Raw genomic sequence first — 26443 nt, 5'->3', positions numbered from 1 at the left:
CTATGTCTATAAACCAAATTTCATGTAAAAAAGACACGTAAAATAGGAAATATAGAAAATTAGGGTTTTTCACTTAAAGTAAGGACAATGTTTAAATTATACTTAACCCACACAACCCTAAGCTATAAATAAAAACTGGACGTGCAAATCCCCCACTCTTCTCTGCTTTCTTTCCATCTCATTCTCTCTCTTCAACCTTCTTCTTACTTTTTACAACATACTACTTTCTTTCCATCTCATTCTCTCTCTTCGATCTTCTTCTTACTTTTTACAACATAAGAACTTTTGCTCCATATCTGTTTATGAGTAAACAAAAAAGATATTTAAAAACAATCAGATAGGATTCTCAGCCTTAACTATATTTTTTCACTATAAAATAGTATCATTATGAAGAAACTGAAATTTTCTGGAAAAAAAATAGCATCAATTAGTTCATAATTATCAAGACACGTTTTCTCATATTTCAGTCAAACTTCAAGCCTGAAATACATCCATCCAAGCCCACCAAAATAGCCGAGTTGACCTACGGAAGTCCTGATCACACGTCATAATATTCCAATAAGATTTCTGTGAAGCCCTCGCAACATATCCTTGTTAACTTCTTGGACAAATTTGTCAATAAGGTTTCATATTCAAAGTTTACAATCTTTAATCCAAGCTATGTACTGCCACGAGCAATATACATTTGAATAAACTATTAGTATTTTAAAGACTTTTGATGGGAGTTTTATTATGTACAAAAATTAATCAGATTGCACTTGACAGAAGTACAATTGCAGAATGTGCAGGGCATTGGGGTAACAGGGCTTAGTTCATCTCCTCAGATCCCTGACAAAATAGACTAAACTACTTGGGCATTCGCCCACCTAGACTGGTCAGTCTATCTTCTGTACACCTAATCTCTCCAAGTACAAATGAAATGTCACTAGAAATTTTCAGTCTCCAACAGTCTCACGTGCCAGGCATTCTTTCTTGTCTGAGCTGCAGAATGAGCAACTCTGAAATGCATCAAGACTACTTGCTATCAGGCGGTTAAAGCCACTAAGACTTATAGAATCTCCAAGAATCAGTTCTGGTCCTTGATACCGAGAGCATACATCCAGGTCTATAGGTCCTAGAAAATCTGGCTGCAGTGTATAATAAGCATTAGAAGGCACAAATCCTAAAAAAATCAGAAATAAACTACCACTATGAAATTATATAAGGTAACCTAGCTAGTAGATCTCCCAGTATGAGCTCCACCAATAACTAGAGTGATTCTTTAAACAACCAAGAAAACCTCATAAAAAAAAATTTAAAGGAAGACATCCACATACCCAGTACATATCTGTCGAAGACTGACCCCTTTTAGAATCATCATGGTCCTGTCCAGATGAAATAGAATCGCCCACAGGATTCCTTTCACAAGAAGGATCCTCAGTACTTCCAATTACACCAAGATCCTATAATAAAATTAATTAGTATTCAAATTTTGGGAAAACCATCAAAAGAAGAAAAAAATGGGAGTTAAGTTAAAATTTTATGGAAGAACAGGAAAACAGCAATTAGAGAAGGATACTAAACCTCAATTAAGACATGATGCCCAGCTGGATAATCATGTGAGATATTCCGACTCGCAGAAGCACCTGGTGGTGGACTAGAAACATCTCGATTGAAAGGAGAAAGCCTTTGAAATGAAAACGCATCACACGTTTCTTCACCATCCCATATGGACACATGGTTTTGGAGTTCTTTCGAACCAGAAGAAATATGGGCAGCAATTGCAGCATCAAATGAATCACAGCTAAATGGAATTGACTGAAGACATGGAGCAGGAGGATCAGTGTAATTGGCATCTGCAGCTCTAGATGCTTCCAATAATAAATCACCAACACTAATATTTGTCAGACTGTCTGCCCATTCCCCAGCTGACAAGATGATACCATTACTTGTTCTCACTATTTCCTGCAAAAGGAGAGGTAGATACATTTCATAATTGAAATACTGATAACATTCCACTAGACTCATGGCATAGCATTCTGTGCATATGAGCACGACTTCAAAATACACGAGTCAGAATGGCCTGAACATCCACCAAAATGGATAAACTTCAGTGTCTTTTAAATTGATTAGGTTTAAGAAAAGTCATAAAATGATTGCATATATCTTTAAGAAAAACCATTGATTGAGATATAATAAGGATATCTGGGGGGTGAAATCTAAAAAGCAGTCTTAGAGATAAACATGAAGAGATACATACTGCATCTTCCCACTGATTCTTCACGACTCCAGAGCTTTCTTCTTTCAGACACATGGAATGAGTTGTGCAACCAGAGGATACTGGAATATTGCATTCCTGATCCACTGGAAATGCCATGCTCAATTTATGCTTTGAAGAAGAAGTAGAAAAAGTTCCTTCAGCTGTTGAGGGAAGCAGGCCCTTTTTGGATTCTGCAAGTTGGTTGCAATCATGACCCACGCGTGGCCCATCAGGAACTGAGATTTCTTTATGTCCTTCACGACTGCACTTAAATTTCAGGTGATCACCAGTAGAATGAGATTGTGACAGAGATGCTGGAAGTGACACTACCTTCACCTCCAGATTGGGGAACCAGCCATACCTTAAAGACAAAATTAAGTCAGCTTCCCAAGGATCCTTAAAAAGAAGTACCATTTCATTCCAAACTATCTATATGAGTACGCACACAAGAAAATGGCTTCAATAACTTCTTGAAGTTCTGAAATAGCAGAGTTCAAATTTATGACATGTTAGCACGCCCTAAAACATTTCAGTGTCCATCATATGGTCCTTACCATGGTTTTTCAACCCGGCAAGTCAACCCACAACTCGGCCAGGTCGACTTGGATTTTGAATGGGGGCAGGTTAGGTCAGGGGGTCAGTGCCCCGCCTCGCCCCAAGTCTAGCTCTGAACTTGGGGTAACCAGACCCAACTCAAGCGACCTCACTCAGGTTTTGAAGATGGTTTCCAGATCCGGTTCAGAAAACCCTGCTCTTTATAGAAAGGGAGAGCAGTCATCTACCATCTACACCAGCAAAAGAATAAGACTGCATTGGGCAAACAGGTGTCCAGTTCTCCAAGTGCAAAAGGTATACTTGAGAACACAGAAATACAAGCAAAGGGTACAAGCATGGTAATTGATTAATCTCAAGTTTGCTCGGTCTATAAATGCTTAAAACAAAGACTGAAAGCTGGTAACAGATAAAATAAATACCTTAGACGGAAAACAGTGGGGCAGCCAATGGCATCATATACATCTGCAGCAGTGGAAACAGTGTCCTTTAAAGTCCATCTTTTAGAACTGGAGAGAGCCTCCTGCCGACTATGAGGGAAAATCATTAATTCCCCTGATAAAATAATACTTGAATTGCACCATTTACGATTCAGGTGTTCTAACACTGAGCACATCTTTTTGCGAGCACTTAATGTCAACTCTAGGTGTGGATTGTGTTCATCCTGCAGTGCATGCAAGGTAAAGAATTATAACCCAGACAATCTTGATTTATATAATTCCTGGTTGTTAATCTTATTACCTTTTCCAGAGCTAGCCGAGTACCTTCATCCACTGGAAACAACTGAAGCTTGAGTTTCACAGGAAGCTGTCCATTAATTTCAGGATTATTTTGTAAACACCCACTCTGAGATGTTGAAGAGAAAAGATCTGTATCATTTGTTAAAACATTAGCATTTTCTTTAATTTTTTTTCTAAAACGAATACCACAAATAGGTCTCATGTAAGTCATATACTCTTGGACGGAGACAGGTTGTGAAGCAACTCCTCATCAGTCACAGCTTGCCTTTGGTCATGACAACCTCTCTTTACACTACAGGTCCTCTGCTCCAAATGCTCGGCAGCATAAGCAACCAAGCTAACTCCATAAGTAGCGGCTTTCTCCTCCATTTGGTCAGGAGCGGATGACATGTTACCTAGACAACCAAAAATAGCACAGACAAAGTTAATTATTGATTTAATATAAAAAAGAATTTAAATGACATTAGAAGATTTCATTACCATTCAAGACAAATATAGCACTTAAATGACATTAAGAACTCATTATCATTCAAGCAGAACATATGATGTAATCACAACAAGCTTCATTATTTCTTGATTGAAGTGGATGGTCCCTAGTACCAACTAGCAAACATCTCTGCTAGATCTCTAATAAAGTTCTTTATATCTATTTCCATCATGCTAAAACTGTTAGGAATTAGACACCCTAATTTAAAACTAACAAGAGCAATAATAATAATCGTGAAAGAAAAAAAAAAGCAAGCACGAAGAAAGACACAAAATTTATACAGGTTCGCCTCAAAGTGAGACTACGTTCTGTCTTCTGCTGCTGCAGTAATTCACTACGAAGATGATATAGTTTACAAGAGAAATCGCTTCTCTCAACCGCAATTGATGATCCTTTTCGGTGATGAATAGTAAACCCTAATAGCGGCGCCCCCAAATATAAAGAGAAAACTAGGGCAACTGCAATATGAGAGTGAATTCTCCAAACTGCCCTTAATGAAATAGCAGTCAATATATCACGGACCTGCCCTTAACGATCCGTGTACTGACTCAATGTAAGGCGTTAATTAGGCTCCACAACTTAACAAAAACTTCATAATATGTACTCTCTGGTTTGGGCAGTACTTAGAGATGTTCAAGATTGCAATCTTGAAGAGCCACAATTATGTTACAAGCCTTGGACTGTTAAGCCAGTTTTCTATTTTGAGTTGGCTTCTAAGTTAAAAGTCCAACTCAAAAATAGTTATGTTTGTCAAAGTCTTACTTTTTACTCAGCCAATTTTACCATAATGGCAACGTTGAAGATAAGCTCATTCAGTCTGCTGATTCCTCAGGTACTTTTTTCATCGCCTCTTTTTGTCTTGTTCTTATGAAAGTGGCAGCAAACTTATCCAAAGGTCCTTGCCATTGCTTGGAAATTTATGGCCCATCAAAGGTCAAGCCTTTTCTGCAGAAGGTGCTCAAAGGCAAGCTGCCAACTATCGACCTTCTCAGCAGAAGAGGTCTCCATCCACCTTTAATGAATTATCTTTTCTGTGATGAAGAAGAGGAATCTATTGATCATATTCTTCTGGATGCTCTTTTGTCTATGAGATTTGGTATTCCAACATTGGATAAACCTTTCTCTTTGCTTTCCAGATAAATTTAGTGAATGGCCTGCTGAAATTTCTTCTTTTACACCCCCTTCTTTTGGGTAATACTCTTTGGAAGATCATTGGAGGAGCTGTTATATGGAGCTTGTGGCTAGAAAGGAATATAAATCACATTGGCTCAGTTGATGTGGTAATTGATAAATTGATTCACTTGGTGCTCTCATGGACTCGATTAACAACTGCCTTTATGGATTATTCTGGTGTCGCTTTAAGACTCAATTGAAAAATTGTCACTTTATGCAATATGCTCTCTTCAAACTCAATTATGCTAGTATTCAAAAGGAAACTTTGGACTTGTGGGTGTTGGTGACATCACAAGAGATCATAAGGTTTGTCCCTTACTATCCTATTCAGGTCCGGTTGGGGTGGTAGATTCTATGGAAGTGGAAGTCTGGGCAGTTCTTCAAGGACTTATTCCTTATTGCAGACAGTTCAGCCATTAATCATAGAGGATGATTTTCTGCCATAGTGGTCTCATGGGGAAACAGCTTGGGGAATCCCCCATTGAGATTTCATGAAACATTTCCTGCAAATTGCAGATCTAACAATGCCTTTACAGATTGTTTGGAAGCATGTGTTTCATTCCACAAACTCTTTGGCAGATTCAGTCACTAATAAAAGGCATCTTACATCAATAACTAGTTATAAACTATAGCTGTAATATGGACTAACTTTAATTTCTTTCATTTATTTTCATTTCCCATTGTACTAACTATGTAAAGCTTCATGCCCACTTTTCTGTTTAAAGAACTTCTACACATAGTTCAAAAAAACGTCTTACTTTTAGAAAGAGGAATAAGTGTAAACACTCCTATTTATTTCTGTTTCCTTTGTCTTACTACTACTTTTTGTATACTGAAAATTTTGCCAACAAATAGTTCTTTTTAAGCGGGCTAACTGGTAACCCAAAAATTGATTTGATAAGACTTCTTTTAATTTGCTACTTCCCTGTTTAATTTGTTTCATCTTCTATTTGTTTCTGCATTTTTTTTACTTTCACTTCCAATAGATCATAATAAACAAGTTTAAGACTCACCAAAAATCAAAAACTTTTAAGACTGACCTGTTCTTCGTCGTTGCCGGGCACTTTTCAGAGTAGGATCACTTCTGTTACAAGCAGAAGTTGTGCTAACATTGCGTTTTAAAGAAATGGCTTTTGCAGTACCCACTTTTTGAACATTGTGGCCATCAACGATGAGTACTTTCATCAGACGAGCATCATTTCCAGGTGCCTTACCTAGAAGAGAAATAGCTGCTGTTGAAGGTGCTGAATGGCAACCTTCTCCATGTGGTCGTCTCCGTCTACTCTTTTTCTGATCTTTCAAAAGTTGATGCTCCTTCATGGCAAGAGAAAAATCAAATATATTTCTAGAGATAAGCATAAATTGTTAAATACAGATGGAAGAAACAAGATATAATGTGTGGATGGTTGACAAGGATCCAAAATGTAAGTTGTAGAAGAAATTCAGAATAAGAATTATACAGAAGAAAACTGACCAAAGCCTCCACAAATACTTTGAACCTTCGAGGCTTCAAATGGAGCTTTGAGGCAGTGCAGCTATATTTTTCTAACAAAGACCACCTGCCATAGAAAATAAAGCAAAAAGAGTCCTCAAATCTCCTTTTCTTTTGAAGAAGAAGAAGAAGAAGATGAAGAAATTTTATTCTAGAAAAAGCAGAGAACAAAAGAAAGAAATAAGAAAAAGAGAGCTTCCATTATGAAGAAAATTTTCAAATAATTATGCAAGATGGATAAAGGTTAAATAAATATTTATAACAACAGAACTTCAATTCTTCTTTTACTGCAGCTAAGAAATTAGGGGATAAGTAATATAAATCAGTAGGCAGTTATCGTGCCTACAGAGAATTTTCTCAATGATACATAACAAAAAAAAATCTGAGAACTAAGATAGAGAAACCCAGCTGACTTAGTGGGTACCAAAGAAAAATACTGATATTTTAATATCATTAAGGACATGGATTAAGGTATCATAACTAGGGTGGGCATCACAGATTCCCAAGAAATTTTGCCCATAAAAAATCTGAGATATCTCAGGGGATATGTGACGGACCAATATTTTATATGAAGGCCTATCATCTAGCTCCCTAAAAATACAAGACATCTCACCCGATATGTGAGACATCTTGGTGAGGCACCAACACCTGGTCATTACTAATCTGAAAACACAAATGCTACCAGTCCTTAGGTATTATAACAATGATATACGCCCTCACTGCTTTGCACTTATCATGGATGAATTTACAACCCATATTCAAGAAAGTCCCATGGTGCTCATACTGTCCTCAAAAACAAATTTCTACTAAATAAAACAATAATAGACTAGATATATTAGCTGCAGTTTTATAAAGAGATCTGAGAAACTTTCCACCATGCATATTGAGGGGCAAGGTCTACCAAAAGAAATGCTTTCAGATACCTAGACTCAAATCTTCAAACGACGGGAGAATGAAAATGTAGCATAAAGAATAAATGCCAGAAGCAGAAGTGAAGATTTGCACCAAGGATTTCATGAACAACAAGTTGAACATGGTGAAGGAAAACTAGAGGAAGATGCTGTGCAACTAATCATGCTTTATGGAGCACCACTGGGGTTGAGAAGCACCATTCATAAAGAATGAGGATGACACAAATGAGAATATTAGGACCAATGTTCTACAAAAATAGGCAATATAAACTAAAAATGAAATACGACAAACATTTTGAAATCTTACCAAAAAAAAAAAAAAAAGGAATAAGAGAGCCAATTGAGATGGTGCACTGTGTACAAAGGTTACTTTTGTCAGTTAATGCACAAAGTAGAGATGGAAGCACGTTGGGTTGTCCGGGGCCTGTTGGATAAGGAGGGGTTATTCATGACGATAAAGGAAATCTTCTCTTCTCATTTTCCGGGCCAATCGGGATATCAGATTCAACTACAGCCGAGTTGTCTGGTTTGTTTAATGGCCTAAAACTGTTTAAACAGAGGATGGTAGGACCTTTATATGTCGAAGGCGATTCTCAAGTTGTCATCAATTGGTGTAAGAAGACATGCAAACCTCCTTGGCGCCATTGGGATCTTTTTTATGATATATGTACTTTAATTTCTCAATTACAATGTATGTGTAATCATATTCCTAGATCTGCTAATAACTTAGCGGATACTCAGGCTAAACTTGGTGTTTTCTCCAACATCTTGTTGTGGAGGAAGGTCTTGATTAGCAAGGCTTGTATTCTTTCTCTCAGTAATATATTCACACCTTTTCTCAAGAAAAAAAATGCACAAAGTAGAGAAATACCAAATTTGACATGGAAGGCACTGATGAGGAAGATCTAAAGAATGCCAACTTTAGCAACTTAGACAAAAATAAATGAGGACGATTAATGTTGCTGGACCGCCATAGTTGGGTCAGGCTTTCATGATGGCAATGATTCTTAAAAATCAGATATCTGACATTATCGTAATACCACCCACCCACTAAAAATTGATAGGGAACCAATGAACTATTTGACATTAGTTTAACTTCACCCACCAAATAAAAAGTGATCACGAACTAAACAAAGTCATCTCAAAAAATTCAAATTATGAGATGGGCTGTTTACCATGTGGACTAAAAATAGAGTAAAAGTTTCCAGCCCATACTACAGGTGCAAAAAAGCAGAATTAAGTAAAATGTCAGACGTTATAAGCAAATTTTCTAATAGAATTATACTTCTTGATGCATACAAAAACATTCATAAATTGCTCAATGTGTACACATACAACTTGCGGAAAGTTGAAGTCACAACATTATGTACATACAATTCAGCCATTCTACCATTATTACCTTAACTTACAACAGTATTTTTCTTACAGAATCAATTTTTTGGTTTTTCCATGGGAAAAACAAAGTGAAATTTGGGCATTAGCAATCCACTTGGAAGTTCAAGGAAAAAATGAAATGAAAAACCAAAAACAGACATATAATAAGCAATAGATAACAAAAAAATGAACACTGGGAGCCACCATAAAGAAAGACAGAAAAAAAGACTAAAACGTGTGCTCAGACAAATAGACAGAAATCTATCTAGAAATATAGGACATGTGCAAATCAAGAATTAAAACCCAGAGTAGAATACATAGTCTTTAGCACTACTTACCAGCGAAGCATCGCAGCAATAGTATCTTTAGAGTTTTTGGCATCAAGACAAAATCCAGGACCAAGCAGCTTGTTCATACGCCTTATGAGGCGATAGTAATAATGCCGGACCTGCAGTTAAAATTCTTTTTAACAACATGCATTATTAAGGACTTGAAAGTACAAAAATAAAGACTTCAAGACTAACAAATGCTATGAAAGGATTCTATCAATAGAAACAGTAGACGAAAGACAGTACATAAACCACATGCTTTAACATTTAAGGTGGAAATAACTGATCTCATATAACAGCATATCAAAGGCCAAATAGACAATTTTTTTATGAGGACGAGAAAAAGATTTCATTAAGAGAGATTCTAAAGGAGAAATATTACATATACTGTTAAGGAATAGTCCCACATGGATTAGTGAGATCAAAGATCTTGAATTTATTAGTTGGCATAAGAGGTTTCCAAAGTGACTAGTCATTTTGGGATAGGCCTTGGACCCAATTTAACATGGTATCAGAACAAGTACTCGTATGTGGGCATTCCACCCAAATTATCCACATACCTACACATGAGGGCCTCCACCCAGATTATCCATGTGCCTACACGTGAGGGGGAGTATTAAGGAATAGTCCCAGATGGATTAGCAAGATCAAAGATCTTGAGTTTATTAGTTGGCAGAAGAGGTTTCCTAAGTGACTAGTCATTTTGGGATAGGCCTTGGACCCAATTAAACATATACAATAACAACTAAATATATTATAACAACAAAGAAGAAGATGGGAAAATGCAGAACACAATACATAGTATTGAAGATTTTAAAAAGATTAGCATATCACATAGATTGGGTCTTTGGCTCAATAGCTATGTGGAATGGTTTCTAATTTGAGGTCTTGGGTTCAAGTCACACTAGAGTATTGGGGTAAAAACTAAAAAAGATAAAGATTAACAAATCACATAAGAAGATTGACTATGCACATACAAGGTTATGTTAAAATACCAGTCCGAGGGTATGTTGGTCATTTCTCATATTCTGATTTATCTTAGCATAGTTCTGTTAGATAGATACTTTTATTAAACTCATATGTTTCAAGTTTCATTCAAAACAGAGTAAAATTATATGAGTTATAAAAGTTTTTGTAACTAAGAGCATTTTTGTCCTTTCTTGTAATTATCACTTAAGGGTTTAATAAAGGGGGAGCTCGTGCTTTTCTAGCACGAATTCTACCTACTCTTCTCTCAACCTTTTCTTCCTCTTTGTCTCTCAAATCTCCTTCTTTACATGGTATCCAAGCAGTGAAGGCAGTTTTGGGCAGATTTTTTCAGTTGTGTGACTTCTTCCTCTCCATTCAGCACCCCTATTGAAGGTTCTTCCAACAATATCTGGACTGGTAGGGTAAAAATTCAATTTTTTCCTCTTTTCTTCCTACTATAACCAATTGGTTGAAGGCTTCTATTATCAATTGGGTGATTACTATGTTTTGAAAGCCCTTTAAGGGGGCCTACTTGAAGCCCTAGCTTCATTGTTCCTATGCACCCTACCCAAGGATTGTGTCATCCTCCTCAAAGCCTGCATCATCCATCTTACATGCAATTAGCTTTTTTTATTCAATTTTCCACTTCAATTGAAAAGTGTGACTGCTGCCCTAGCTTCATTGTTCCTATGCAGCCTACCCAAGGATTGTGTCATCCTCCTCAAAGCCTGCATAATCCATCTTACATGCAATTAGCTTTTTTTATTCAATTTTCCACTTCAATTGAAAAGTGTGACTGCTGTCCATTACTGGTTGTGTACATAAGAGTGAAATTGTGTCCAAATTCCTTGAGTGGGGCCCACTTGCCTACGCAGGGTAAATTGAATTTGGGAAAGTGATCTTTTGTGTAGTAAGGCACTTATTTGCATTGGATTGTGATCTTTTTGGAAAGTCAGATGGCTAAATCCAGTACACAAGTTACTATCCACTTAAATCAGGCCCTTCGCTTCCAAAAAAACCCTTTCTTGGTGCATATCATGTCCAAATTCTTCCTAGGGAGCAACTCTTGTAATGTCTTTGATTGTGGATTTTGTCTAGGATTTTCCATCTTGAATTTTTGCAAGGATACAGTCCTTTCTTTAGTCTAGCTTGCCAAACATATCCTTTTTCCACTCTTTGATCTTTTGCTTGAGGCTTTTTAGCTTCTTCTCAAATTTTAAGCTATCTCAAATTTTATCCAGCAGCCACATGGACTCAAAGCAAAAGAGAAGTGAACCCCATATGGAAACTGACATCCGATGTTGTGCATGAAGAATTCTAGCTGCACCATATGGAAACTGGTCTAGCAACTCCTCACTTGCTAGGAATTAATTAAGCTTTGAAAGTGTTGGGCTCTTTTTGTTGTTTATCCAGGTGTATACTGGTCCTGTCAGAGGAATGTCCACTAGACTATGTTCAATGATAAACTCTAAAAACCTTCTTATAGAGCATGTAATTGATGAGGATCCCTGTTTTTCTCACATCCCACTCCTTCAGCTCTAACAGAATATCTCCACGTGCTTCCACTTTCACAGCTAGAATATAACTTTCCACTTCCATGAAAGGCAGCACGATGGACCATTATTTTGGACCAAAGTATCAGATCCTGACTCAGTGACAAGACTCCAAGTTTTACATGTCCAGTTCTGCAGCCATGAAGCTTCTAGCTTGCTATCTTGGTATCACAATCATATAGCATTGTAGCTGTTCCCTTTGTTGTTGTGTAGCCTAGGTCAACCATAAGTACAGTTCTATTCATCCTTTGTCCTACTCTATTATGATCTTTTGTTTGTGGAGCTGTGTTCTGCAAGGCATCATTGTAAGAAATATTTGGTTGGTGTGTTTGACAAGGAAGACTGCTACCAGAGGGAGAGTCTAGCTGTGGATGCTTTGGTCAGACTTTTCACGATGCTAGAAATTTGGCACTGATCAACAACAGATTGACTTTTAACCCAGATCTACACTTGTCCGTCAATGATGTGTTGTGGGAAGTCAAAAAAAAAACCCACTAGTGTCTTTCTTCATTTCAAATATCTTGTAGTGTTGCCTTTTTTATCCTTTTTTCTACAATTGGACCAAAATCGGGAATTTGTCATCCATATAACTTTCTTTTATCTTTACCCCTCATCGTCTTCATCAACGCTTCTATGAAATGCCTGTTCCTGAATACAAATAAAGGAAAATTGATAATATTATTTTACTATTTTATTGCTTTTATCATTTTTTAACTATTTTTATAATTGTGGGACGTAGGGACTCCTTTATGAATTCAGATGTAATTGGGACTAAACTGTAATTACTTTTTGAAAATAGAATTCAGAATGCACAACCACACTGGTCATAATGTCTTTCCCAAATTTCTGCTCATCGAATAGGAGAGAGTGCCTCTCTTAAAAAGGCACAACACTTCCATCGGATCTTCTTTTTCCACACTTTTTCTCTCAGTTTTTTTTATGAAAAAAATGTATTTATATTAACAAGAGAAAAATTACAAAGGAAGAGGGAGCAAATCCCTAACAACAAAAGATTGCAGGGTCGCTCCCTGCTTGGCAAGCACATTTGATGCCAAATTTGTAGATCTCAGGATGTGAGACCAAATATAAGAGAATAGTGAGGCAATTTCTAGAATCTCCTGTTTTCGGGTGAAATTCTACCTTCAATTTTCGGGTGCCTGGTGGAGAGAGGGTGGCGCTGCTCGCCTTCTATCCCCGATATGGGAATCAGTTTTCAAACTCCTTCCAGTATTAAGACATGCTACCTTGTTTCACACGAGCAATGGAAGGACCCTTCTCTTCTGGTCGGACGAATGGTGTGGCCCCCGATCCCTCTCGGAGGACTACCCGGAGCTGCATAGGGTGGCAAGCGACCTCTCTTGCTCTGTGGCTGATTCATGGAGTGATCACTTGTGAAATCTCCCGTTCCGTTGGGGATTAAATGATGAGGAATCATTGGCTTTTTGCTCTCTCCTTACCAAACTCAGCAGTACTATTATCCGGAGCACTCAGTTGATAAGCTGATTTGGAAGCCAAATAATAATGGCCGATTAACTGTCACTTCGGCTTACTCTCATATTAGAAAGCAAGACTACAGTATTCATGAGCACAAGACAAATCTGGCTTGGAAACTCTCAGCGCCAAGCAAAATCAAATTTTCTGTGTGTTCAGCTATTGGAGAACAGATTCTTACTTCAAACAACCTTCATAGAAGAGGCTTCACTATCCCCGATCTTTCTTGTCCCCTTTGCGGTGAGTGCGAAGAGACAATCCAGCATGTCCACTTACACTGTGGATTTTTGTGGCAAGTTTGGATGAAGATCTTTCAGAAAATTAGGCTCCTAGTAGGCTACATCAGAACCTCTTTGGCACCTTTGAGATGGTTCAAGGGATTCTCCTTCCTCGGTTGGGCAAGTTAATTCTTTCGGCCTGTCTTGCGCATGTTCCATGGTACATTTGGCTCAAGTGGAATAATCAGAGATTCAACTCCAAAGCTAGCACCCCAGACAACACGGCTTCTCATGCCATTGGCCTCATCTCAAGCTGGCTTCATACAAAGAAGGATTTTGCCACTCTATCGGGAGTTTCCCTACGGGAAAATTGAAATTTGATCGCTCATATGTCTGGCCCCAGCAAAACTCCGAGTATGGCTATCTGGGACCCTCCCCCTTGCGACTGCATAAAGCTGAATTTTGATGGTAGTGTTATTGGATGTCCTGGGCCAGCTGGAATAGGCGGTGTGTTCGGAGGTCACAGTGGAGACCCTATTCTTTCTTCTGTTGGTCCGGAGGGCATTGATGATTCTAATATTACTGAAGTTAGTGCTCTATTGTTCGGCCTCCAAATTTTCAGAGATCATCTCCATGGCAAGTTAATCATTGAAGGCAACTCGAAGACGGTTATTAGTTGGTGTTCCAAAGACAGCTTCCCCCTTGGCGCCACTGACCCATCACTGATAGTATTGCTGACATTGTATCTTCTACACATTGTAATTGGAATCTCATTCCTAGATCAGCCAACTCTTTGGCTGATAAATTGGCAAAATTCGGAACTTCCCAGCAATCTCTCGTTGTTTGGGAAGGTTTCCCTCCTTTGTAATTTTCTCTCTTAAGCTTTTGTCTTAATAAAAATCAGCATCATTTAAAAAAAAAAAATCTAGAATCTCCCGAAAGATGTCCCAATGGCGCTACGGGGGAGGGGATGCAAACTCACACCAACCAATGACCACCTTTGAGTCCCCTTCAATGTGAAGGGGACCACTACAATTGTCTCTAAAAACAAGAAGCCCATTGAGGAGGCCATGGAGCTCAGCCAACGTTGAATCAGAAATGCCTAATGGGCCGGCATACGAGAAACACTGATTGCTGGATGGATCCGAAATAACTCTCCCAAAGCCAGCAATCCCGGGATTACTTAGAGAAGAGCCATCAAAGTTCAACTTTAGGTAACCAGGTCCAAGAGGAGTCCATTCCTGCATGACTTGGACCTTGGTCCCAATGTGCATCTTTGCCAAGTTGCTCCAAATTTCACGGATAGAGGTACCCATGAAGAAGGAAAAGGGCTTCTTAGTCAGAAGCCAAGCGGAGGTACCCTTGTTTCTCTCATTAATATTTCAGTTTACCTTATAGGATTTTCTTTAAACATATCAACCGGTATCAGAGTGACCATTCCTCAATTGTGAAAACAACATGGCCCACGGCTCTTAAATTCAGTGCTAAGCATATTCCAAACGTTGGCTTCCAACGAGGGATGCCTTCTCTTTTCTTCTTCAACGCCACTAAAGAGGAGGAGAGCGACTGATTGAGACAGTCACTAAGTTGGTTTCAGCAAGCAAACCCTAAAGTCACCGGCTGCACCGGTTTTCTCATAATGAAAACCCTAGAAAATTTGAATGCAGGAGAACCCCAGCCAACTGGTGAAGCCAGTTCCATGTGTGCAATCTAGACAACGATAATTTGTAAGTCCACACCTATCAGCTTGATTAAATTTTTATGTATCTATACAACTTGTTGGATGAAACATAAGAAGCAGGTTACTATAGATGGCCTCACTGCATGTTGCAACAGATTTAATGAGGAATTCAAAGCAGTCCATACTAAAAGAGATTGGCTATTTCAGAAAATTGAAACAAAATTCGAGGCTTTACACAAGCTACTTGAGAAAAAATGCCACAGTGACAAGAACAACGACCTGCCTTGGAGAAGGGTTAGCCTGAAAATTCTTCTCCGGTCAGGTTATGCGCTTAGATTGTCCAAAGTATGTGGATTATAAGGAATCCACAACTTGGGTTAAAAAGTAGAACAATCCTTCGACTATCATATAGCACAAGAAAAGATCAAAAGGTGCAGTTAGTTTCTACTTGGGAGAGAGAAGCTCTCCGATGGTATTACAGTCGTAAAAAGGACAATCAAGAACCAAATGGGCTGAATTCGTTTTAGTGTTCTATGAATGTTTGGACCGAAAGAGTACAGAAATTCACATGGGACCACAATCAAGTTGAAGCAAACCAATTTGTGTGCTTACCAAGCCAAATTAGAAAGATTATTTAACCAGGTATGTGGGAGGACGCAAGAGGCCAAGGTTGGCTACTTCATTAATGGTTGTCACAAAGACAAAGCTGCTGAAGTCAACTCTGTTCAACCCTGAATCGATGTAAGAGGCTACCAAGTTAGCCAATGTGCTGGAGGAGAAATTAAACATTTCGTGTAGTTTGGGACTATAACCTTGTAGGGGTACTCAAACAACAATTCCTGCAATAAAAAAATGATCAAAATACTGCCCTTGTTCAACACCTGATACAATCAACCGGGGCGAGACCTTTTACGAAGTTGACCCAAGAAGAGATGGATATTAGAAGAGCTTGAGGTGTTTGTTTTTTAATTGAGATGAGAAATTCTCCCCAGGCCACTACTATTAAAGATATCAATTACACTTGTTTGAGGAGCAGAAGTATAGTTCAATGGAGGACCATGAAGAGGAGCAACTTGAGGTATTAGAGGGCATCGCTACAATGTCTATACACCGCCATGGCTGATAGTCACTCTTCTAGAAGTATCAAACTCACTAGTTCTAGTGGAAAAACTGAAGGTGGTGGTTTGTCTAGACGGTAGTAGTACCTATAAATTTATTTGCGGGAAGGTGGCTAAACGACTGGTTTAGAGCATACCGAAATCTACTTTCAGAATGATGGTAGGAAATGACCGATAAGTTTTCTACTTGACCGTTTGCAAGCAGGTTCCTTTATACACTCAAGGAATCTTACTACTTGTAGATTTCTATATTTTGCCTGCCAAAGGGACTGATCTTGTCCTCAGGTTGCAATGGTTTCACACATTGGGCACGGGTGAGGTGGAACTCTGGTTTGGTTTTCGAGTTTGATCTAGAAGGAAAGTGCATTTGTTGGCAAATAGGCCACACTAGAGATGGGAACTCAGAAACGGTAGCCAATGCTTTCAAGAAGGATGGGATCACCAAGGCCATCTACCTTCACATGGAAGGGGTCGAGTTACAAGAACATGAGGTAACTCCCATGTCTGCTTCTTTACTTCATGTTTTAGAGCATTTTGTAAAATTATTTCAGGATTCAAAAGCTTTTCACCTGAGCGTGCCCATGAGCACAATATGCCAATGTTCTAGGAGCCCCTCCAACAAATGTTCGGCCATACAAGTATCCACACATACAGAAAACTGAACTCGAATATTTGGTGAAAAACATGCTCGAGTCTGAGATAATTTGATCTGCCAAAACCCTTATTCGTCACTAGACCTCCCGATCCATAAGAAAGACGGTACTTGGGGCTTTGCATGGATTATAGAGCTTTTAACACCATTACTCTCAAAAACAATCCTAATTCCAGTGATTAATGAATCATTAAATGAGCTGTATGCAGCCTAGATCTATTCTAAATTTGATTTACATTCAAGATATCATCAGATTCGTGTGGATCTGCAAGATATTTCCAAGAATGCGTTGTAGAATGCACAAGGCACGTTATAAATTATTGGTCATGCCTTTTGGACTGACTTATACACCTTCCTCATTTCAAAGCCTTATGAATACTATTTTTTGTCTCTACTTATGGCATTTTATGTTGGTAATTTTATGCAACTTTGGTATACAAGAAGTCTATGGCAGAGCAATAGAGAATTTATATGCCACTTTATGGATGTTGTGCTCTCATCATCTCTATCTTAGCCTTACAAATGTGTGTTTGGTATATCAACAATGCAGTATTTAGGTCATGTGATAGATGAACATGTATCCAAGGACCCCAAGAAGCTGGCTGCCATTGAAAGTTGGTCGCATCCTGCCTCCATTCGCCAACTGCATGGATTTATTAGCCTCACAAGGTATTGTAAACGCATTATTTGGAGTATGGAATGATTGCCCAACGACTTACAGTGTTGCTGAAAAAAGGAAGGGTTTTGTTGGGCACATGAAGCAACCATGGTCTCTATTACATTGAAGCAACTCTTTCGCAGGCTCCAAGGTTAGCTCTTCCGGATTTCTTAAAACTGTTTATGATGGAGTGTGATTCTTTAGGACAAGGAATCCATGTGGCCCTAACCTCAACAATCATCCAGTTGCTTTTTTAGTAAAGCAATTAAGGGTGCTTCTGTGAATTATTCTACATATGAGAAGGAGATGCTAATACTCATTCTAACAATGATATTGGCAACTCTACAAGTTGAGAAGTCATTTTCGGATCTCACAAATTGCCCATCCTTGAGATATCTCCTTGGCCAGCATTTTGTGTCACCCCAACAATAAAGCTGATTGGTCAAGCGAACGGGGTATGATTATGATATTGTATGTAGCAAAGGATCCAAAACACGGCAGAAAATGACTAATCTAGAAGGCGATTCCGAAACTATTCCCATTCTCTTGGTTCGCCACAATTTTGCTAATAAATTCCAAAAGCCTACAATGCCAACAATGACCTTTTCCCATTAATACAAGAGGTGACGTTTGCTCCTAGTCGACCACACTACTCTATGATGCGATATTTGCATACCTACAAGGGCAGTCTTTATGTACCCAACAATACCCAATTGTACCAATCCATCGTAAATGACTTCCATGAAATTGTGACCTCCAAACAAGTGTTAGAGACTTATATGCATTTCTGCAAATTTTTACTGGCTCCACTTGATGAAAAATGTGAAATTATTCCAAGCTTCTTGTGATGTTTGTCAATGTGTCAAGTAAGAAACCACGTCGGTAGTGGGACGCAGGACTCGCAACTGTTGCCCGTCCAAGACCGAGCATGGGAAGACCTCTCTATGGATTTCATTGATGGATTGCCACTCCCCCAAGGGTATTTGGTTATTTTAAAGGTGGTGGACAAGCTTTAGAGATATACTGAACTTTTTATAAAGGAAATCGTCCATTTGCATGGGGTTCATCTTATGATTGTGTCAAACAGAGACATGGTTTTCATCAGCCAATTATGTTCTGAATTCATCACTATGTTGGGCATAGAACTTCTTAAAAGCATTGCTTCTGATCCACAGACCGATTGCAAAATGAAGGTAGTGAACCGATGTCTGGAGAATTACATAAATTGTTTTGTCAGAGCTAAACCAAATAGCTCCGTTGGAAAGAATGGGCGTATAACACCTCCTATGACCCCTCTTCAAGCTGTTTATGGGAGAACACTCCAACAGTTTTGGGCTACATGAGGGGCACCACTTATACTCTATAATTAGAAACTTCCTTACTTGATTGGGATGACATCTTGCTTCTAAAGCATAATCTAGCTATGGGGAAATCAAATGAAGCAAAAGGCTGACAAGCATCACTTTGAGTATGAATTCCAAGTGAGAAATCTGGTTTTTTCTGAGATTACAATCATATAGATAGTAGAGGTCGTGTAGCAGAGGAACCAAAAATTGTATTACCGATATTTTGGCCCCTCTAGAATTGTGGAAAGAGTAGGGGCCCTCACATATACAATTGAGCTTCCTAGTTCTACTATGCATCCCATGTTTCGCATGTCCGAGTTAAAACCACAGATACGAGATGGCATTTCCCCACCCCGCTTCCCTGAGTAGGACCCAACAAGTCATTTAGTCCAAGAGCCTCACATAATTCTCCTTTGTCATCGAGTTCAAATCCATGGCCACTTGCACATGGGAAGTATTGGTGGAGTGGCACCACCTTCCCCTTGAAGCTATGACTTGGGAGGTTAAAGATGTGTTTTTTTTTGCAATTTCCGACATTCACTAAGACATGAGGACAAGGATCTTCGAAGGGGGGAAGGAGTTGTTACAAGTATTTTAATATTTTATTGTTTTATTTTATTTTTTTAGCTATTCTTAGAATTATGAGACATAGGAGGGATTCCTTTACAATTTCAAATGTACTTGAGACTAAATTGCATTCACTTTTTATAATAGAATTGAGCACGTGTGACCATACTAGACAGAATGTGTTTCCCTAATTTTTGCTCATCAAAATATGGGAGAGGGCCTCTCTCAAGAAGGCACAACACTTCCACCAAATCTTCTTCTTTCACCCTTATTGCTGTTGCTAATCCCTCAGTTTACCTTATAGGATTATCTTTAAACATATCAAACATGCACATGATGTCTTCATGGGATGGAAACTGTAGCTTCAAAGGTATCAATGTAGTCTATGACATCTATGGAGATTCGTATGCGGAGAGACACAACAACAAGAAGAACGAGAGTTCGGGAGGAACTAGTCTCCATGTTCAACAAAAAGATGCTGATGGAACACTTCACCAATTCCAGTCACTCAACCATCTAAAATTGACTTGATTTTCAAGTTTTGTATTTTCAACTTTTTACAATCAATGGGAGTGAGTATTTCCTCCCCTTCACATCAGCAACTTATAGGAAAATCCAAGTTGACTTCTTGCTCTCCATTGGTGAGATATAATACCTCCTAACTAAGTGAACTTCACCCAAATTCTTCCCACCAGAGAAACCAGGGCTGGTAATTTTACTCATTTGCCACTTAACCCACACCACCTGGTCTACGATGTGGCAAATTCCCAAGAACCCCTACCAGCTTCTTCCCCCTTGTAAATGAAGGCCGCCTCCCACTGTATGCCTTCTTTCGTCTAAGAAGGAAAGAGAGAAAGAGGAGGGAGATGAAGATTGAGGAGAGGAAGAAGAAAAAAAGAGGCAGACAAACAAACAGAGAGAAAATCTTTGGGAACTCCCATTTTACTAAAACTAAGCTTTTTTAGTAGTAAAATGATTCTATACTGTTCCAACCATTCCCTGCATGACTCAAGCAAATTTAGCCTATAGTTTGGATTTCTGAAAGTTTTATTAACCACACGTGTCAAGGCCGTTTGAATGATTTAACAGAGGTAAATTTGCAGATCACAGAAAACAACAACAGTGGCTCACTGTTGCACATATCCTTTCAGTGAAACATATCTTACCCACCCATTCTCGACCACAAAGAAACCTGAATAACCATCCCTCAGTGTAGGCAGAATAAGTCCCACCAGCCTGACAAATCAACTAACCAACTAAGGCAAACTATAACCCTTTCCACCTCTCATTTCATGATCGAGTTTTAGAAGCTCCATCAAAATTTTCCATGAACCAGTATCAATCATGTTACACAAATGCACTACATATGACTACCCTAAATTAAGTCTTTCTTTGATAAATAATCTAAAAGTGATATATTGCATTCCTCAATTATTTGTGAATTGCAGCATAAGAAAATAACCAAGGATTCCAGATGTTAGCAGTTCACCTGATCCTTGTTTTTGGTCTGGACACGACATGTTATCTTGTCAAAATCCTGTTAGCAAAAGGCAAAATTGGCATTAATTAAATCCCACTGCCAGTAAAGATCAATATCAGCTATATGATTAGATTGGAAAATGCCTTGCCAACTAGTCGTAATGCATTGAAAAAATTTTCCTCCTCTTGCCGAGTCCAAGCAGCCCACTGTCTTGTTTGCTTTTTCACTGCATCAGAATCTTGGTATCATGACAAACTCAATGTAATAAAAGTTGCATTACAGAAAATTTCTCTTTAATAAAACCATTCCTTTTTTTAAACAAGATACACTATCTTTTTCACTCTTCGCATATCAGTTATTTTATTAAAAGAACCACGATTGCTGACAATGGGCATGGGCATTAGTTTCCCACCAACGTAAACTAGAAATATGTAGAAGTTAAAAAGATGCCAACCGTACCTGGGTTCTGGTTAATGATCGCCTTAGGACAGGGCAATGCTGCACCAGGATCTCCATCCTTTTTCAGTACATTTACTGAGGTATCCACAGGTTCAACCCCAACATGTGGCTCAGTGTGCATGTTGAAGATATTAAAAGAGGCTTATTTCTGCATGTCTACCAATTCCATCATGTAAGATTTTGCAGATTAACAACTTCAAGACCCACAGTGGCAAGATGTCTGCATGTTTGGAATCTTCATGAGATAAAAGGAAGATATAGTTCACATAAATATGTGATGCAATCAATGATGTGACTCAAAGTCCAGTTTCTGAATTTCATAACTAGAACTAAAATGACAGAATTCACTCCAATCATGCACTTGAGTTGACTAATTAACACCCATTTATTCTGCTATGCAATGTATGGAGGCATTTCAGTCTAGCACTAAATATCAGAAGTATGCAAACATGTAGATGGCAAAAATCAGGCAACCTTCCCTAATATGATAGAAGGATTGTAAGAACTCCGGTCCAACATAACATGCTGAACAAATAAACAGCTAATATGACTTCTTTTTTTGAGGGAGGAAGCAGAGCGTAGAAGATTTTTCTAAAAGAAATAAAGAAAGATAAGAAAAAGTTAATGATACACCACAAAATAAGCAAATTCCAGCTTTGGACAAAGATGACAGCAAAAATTAGCAATAGAACCAGTAAATAAGCAAGCTCCCCCAAGATATGTCACCATTTAAATTCCAAAATGGGAAAGAAGAAATCATCTGCATAATATCATGATATTGTCATCTTCACCACAACCAATAGAGCTTTACACATCTATATCAGGGATGCATACCGTTCCATAATTTTTTTGAAAAGTAATACAGTTCAATAATGGCAAAGGGGTAAAAAAATTCCACCAAATTTCTCAAGAAATAGATTAATGACATCACTTCGGAGAGAGAAACCAATCTATTTGTTACCAAGATACATTATATGCATAAAGCATTCTTCCCATGTCTCAGTTTGGTGGCTTACCATGTTGAAAATAGATAAAGAAAAAATTGCACACAACCTATGAAGGACACAACCACTCTAGAACTGCTGCCAAAGTAGCACTTACAACCTCCATTTATGTGGTGGCAGCAGCTCTTGGTTTCTTTACCAAATTTTCTGTTGTTTGAAATCTTATTAAATTTTTTATCATGGTGCAGGTTAATGGATGAAGAATTTCAGGCTCTAGACCACATCCTTTCCCAAACAAATAATTTAAGATACAAAGTTCTGACATAAGTTTTCCAGATAAAAATCAGCACTGATTCAACACTTGGCTTTAAGATTGCACATCAACATTGAATCAATTGCTTGAGATTTGAACTACAATGATGACTCCAGATGGAAGATTTTCAGAGTCCTATTTAAAAACATTTTGCCCACTTCGGTTCGTATAATTAACAAACCAATAACCTCGATCAGCAGCAAACAAGATGATAAGAACTGGCTTGGATTACTGATCTAGATCCATAGAAGCATATATGTTTCCTAACTTGATAAAAACTTGAAGGATCAGCAAAGTATAACAAATGATGTAGAAAACCCAAAAGACATAAGAGTTGTATTTGAAAATTACATTATGCAAAAAACTCAATTTGTCAATGACCCAAATGAGAAGCTTCTGCACATCATGAAAACCAAAGATCTAAGAGTTTACAAAAAATGAACTAGTTATGAATCTTAACTCTAGTTTCAACTTCAATAACAGACGAACCTCAAAAGAAAAAACCAGCAAAGTCCATGTCTTAAGCCAATCAATTTTGGAATTACAGCAATGGAGGTCATCAAGTAAAGGAAAAATTACGTAGGAGGATGATACTAATGGGAAAAAAAAATCCTAACAAACCAAACCCCCGGGCACAGACCTCCAAACCAACATCCTAGGAATCGATCTTCTATTCCAATAAACAACATCAAGAATAGAGGTCATCAGCTTAAATAAAAAAAGATTCTTACTCTCGGCGGCACTAGCAAACGGTCACATCATTAATCGATAATTGATCTACAACATAAAATCCGCAATCTGAATGCTCGCCAACATAAAAATCTACAAAAATGATCCCAAACGAAAAACACTCAAAAGAGAACCCAACAGAATAACGACAATAACCTCTTGGATGCCGTCAAACATAACACAAGATCGAAACGCTGAACAATAAAATAACAATAACCAGTATTATTCATTCAGTAAAAGATAAAGAAAAATTGGAAATGTAAAAAAACATTTAAGGAGCAATTACCAACCTGCAAGGAGGAGAGATCTGTAGATAAAAAATTAAGCAAATAACAAGCCAGAATTGTGAAATTTGAGATTTGATGGTAAAACAGGGAAATCTGAAAAAAGGAAATTTAGAAAATTTTAAGAAAAAACAGTAGCACCGACAATATCTTGCAGACGAGAAAATCGCACAGAAAATTCTTTACCGGAGACGCAAACAGCTGACACGTGCCAGGCATTGGGACAGAGACATGGCCAGCGTAGTGGGGACGTGGTACGGCGAAAATTCAAAGTTCAAACGAGTGCCATGCTTCGTGTATATGGGCATGTGGCCACGGGAAGTCGTATTAAAGAACACTTATTTACTTAGGGCGATTAGTCCAGGATGAAGTGGAAATGAAGTGGAAAATTGAATTGAAGTGAGATGAATTGTTTCGACTTCAACTTATGTTTGGGTGTTAATCCAGGCCAGTTGAAGTGGCTGGAAAACAGATTCTAGTGTTAGTGCTTGGAAAACAGATTTCAGTGTTCTTTTCTAAATAAAGAATAGAATGAGTACATAATTAACCAATTAATGATTAAAATTTATTATAAATTAATATACTAATTATGTGTGACTAGAATAAATTATATAAAATTAATAAAAATTAAAAAATAACAGAAGGGAATATAATAAATAAATATAATGGTTTAATTAATTATAGCAATTGGATAATTAACCAATTAATGATTACAATTCATTATAAATTAATATACTAATTACGTGTGACTAGAATAAATTATATAAAAATAATAAAAATTAAAAAATAATATAAGGGAATATAATAAATAAACCTAATGGTTTAATTAATTATAAAAATTGGATAATTAAACCATAATGATTACAATTTATTATAACTTAATATACTAATTACGTGTGACTAGAATAAATTATTTAAATTACTTAAAACAGTTAAAAATAACATAAATGAATATAATTAATAAATAAATTATTTTGTAATAACATAATATATAGTATAAAAATACTTAATAAATAAAAATAAAACACGTGACAAAAAGGTATAAAATGATAAAAACTTTCCTTGCATCCTCAGTATAATGACATTTGCCATATGCATCGATAAGACTATTTGTAACATAAACATCAGACTCCAACCCCAATTTGATAGCATATGAGTGGATCTCTTTGCTCACATCAATTAACTGCAAGCTAGCAATTGATTTCAGAATAGTGGACAATGTTGTCTGGTTACAGTTAAACTCTTATTTTTGCATCTCACAGAAAAGTGATATGGCTTCTTCATCATTCAAATTTTGTACATAGGCTGAGATTATAGAATTCCAAGAAATTAAATCCTGCATAGGCATCAAATTGAAAACCCTTCTTGCATCCTCCATAAGCCCACATTTTGAGTACATATCAACAAGTCCCACACAGACAAATACATCAGTATCAACACCCACTTTCATCAAATGTGAATTAATTTGCCTGCCCAAATCGATCATTCCCATGCCTGCACAAGCTTTAAGAATACTAGATAGAGTGAACATGTTTGGAGTTGTGCCTAACGCTTTCATCTCTTGCAACAATTCCAGTGTTAGATCATGGAAACCATGAAGAGCACAACCTGCAATAAGAGTTTTCCATGAAACAATATTAGGTAGCAAAATTTTCTCAAAAACCATCATAGCAGCTTCAATATCTCCTAATTTAGCATAAATATCAACAAGTGCATTGGCTGAAAAGGAATCAACATCATATCCAAGTCGTATCAAAGATCCATTAGACATATGCAACCTTTCCATACAACATTTACTAGTTCGCTCAATTGGCTATGCAAAGAAAAGCCTTAACTAGTTCACTGAACTGGCTATTCACAAAAGAGAAGACCTTTTACAAGGTCGCGCTGATACACTTTAGCTATCAGGTACAGTAACTGTCTTCAAGCCAATTTATAAAAGACTTACTGCTTAGTTCGGTTTATGATTCTACAATAAATTCAAACACAAGATACTGATTTTTATGCTATATCTTCTAAAGGAACCATACTGACTCATGTAAGTCAGCACTGATAAAACTTCTGGATCTATTCTCACATAATAATCTCCGCTCTGTGGTCTTCCAAACCTCCTTTCAGTGAAACACTAAATGTCACTCTACTTTACCTCAAGTTTATTTTAAAATCGTGAGAATTTCATAGAAACAACTCCAAGAAAACAAAATGCAAAGAAGTCAGCCTTTATCCGATGGGGAAGTTTCTCCCTCAACGATATGTTGGAGACCGCCTAGCGTTTACTTTTACCTAAATTCAACCACCCAAATACAACACAGAGAAGTCATTCCTCATTTCGAGCTCCCATTTCTATAGAACTTACTTTTGAAATATATTCAACCATAAAAGGAGAAAGAAGTGACATTTTTTTATAAGAATTTAAAAAATAAAATAAAAAAACTGACCATGAGTCGAACTATAATTGTTTGCAGTAATACATAACAAAATTTTCTCAAAAACTATCATAGCAGCTTCAATATCTCCTAATTTAGCATAAATATCAACAAGTGCATTGGCTGAAAAGGAATCAACATCGTATCCAAGTCGTATCAAAGATCCGTACAACATCTAAACACATCAGGCATCACTCCAAAACTAAACCCTAAACAAAAGCTACTCTTCAAAACTAAACCCTAGACCTTAAAACCCCA

At 37.5% G+C, this 26443-nt stretch overlaps 2 protein-coding genes across 5 annotated transcripts; both read right to left on the bottom strand.

Annotated features, from left to right (window-relative positions):
- Positions 1-112: 112 nt before the first annotated feature.
- LOC137938701 (TSL-kinase interacting protein 1-like) lies at positions 113-23904 on the bottom strand. 4 transcript variants are annotated; one of them, XM_068783706.1, is made up of 16 exons: positions 23766-23903; positions 23632-23669; positions 23478-23523; positions 21490-21709; positions 21174-21256; positions 21040-21087; positions 9307-9416; positions 6666-6750; positions 6232-6505; positions 3747-3926; positions 3533-3660; positions 3214-3455; positions 2240-2600; positions 1564-1944; positions 1317-1442; positions 512-1127 (listed from the first exon to the last, which is right to left on the bottom strand). In XM_068783706.1, exons 4-16 carry the CDS (start codon positions 21608-21610, stop codon positions 936-938), a joined length of 2331 nt encoding a protein of 776 aa, XP_068639807.1. In that variant the 5' UTR covers positions 21611-21709; positions 23478-23523; positions 23632-23669; positions 23766-23903; the 3' UTR covers positions 512-935. The 4 variants fall into 4 exon arrangements, with proteins under 4 accessions (XP_068639808.1, XP_068639807.1, XP_068639806.1 ...); XM_068783707.1 differs by lacking the exon at positions 512-1127 and adding an exon at positions 113-296 and having other exon boundaries at positions 23478-23669; positions 23766-23904; XM_068783705.1 differs by lacking the exon at positions 23632-23669 and having other exon boundaries at positions 23478-23568.
- A 1098-nt stretch (positions 23905-25002) lies between these two features.
- Positions 25003-25545, bottom strand: LOC137938277 (pentatricopeptide repeat-containing protein At2g03880, mitochondrial-like). The gene has a single exon (XM_068783260.1). The coding sequence runs from the start codon at positions 25543-25545 to the stop codon at positions 25003-25005; it is 543 nt and encodes a 180-aa protein (XP_068639361.1).
- Between the last annotated feature and the right edge of the window lie 898 nt (positions 25546-26443).

This window comes from Aristolochia californica, unplaced genomic scaffold (genome assembly GCF_029961685.1).
Source record: "Aristolochia californica isolate CCGP_79_NKW_82.1479 unplaced genomic scaffold, dmAriCali1.0.hap1 SCAF_8, whole genome shotgun sequence".
NCBI lineage: Eukaryota > Viridiplantae > Streptophyta > Magnoliopsida > Piperales > Aristolochiaceae > Aristolochia > Aristolochia californica.
This window is presented reverse-complemented; position numbering and strand designations above follow the sequence as displayed.

Coding starts and splice junctions, on each gene's coding strand:
- LOC137938701 (XM_068783706.1), bottom strand. CDS start 21,610: ATGCACACTGAGCCACATGTTGGGGTTGAACCTGTGGATACCTCAGTA. Junction 6,751..9,306: donor ATTGCTGCGATGCTTCGCTG/GTAAGTAGTGCT, acceptor TTTCTATGGCAG/GTGGTCTTTGTTAGAAAAAT. Junction 1,128..1,316: donor CTTCGACAGATATGTACTGG/GTATGTGGATGT, acceptor TATACACTGCAG/CCAGATTTTCTAGGACCTAT.
- LOC137938277 (XM_068783260.1), bottom strand. CDS start 25,545: ATGGAAAGGTTGCATATGTCTAATGGATCTTTGATACGACTTGGATAT.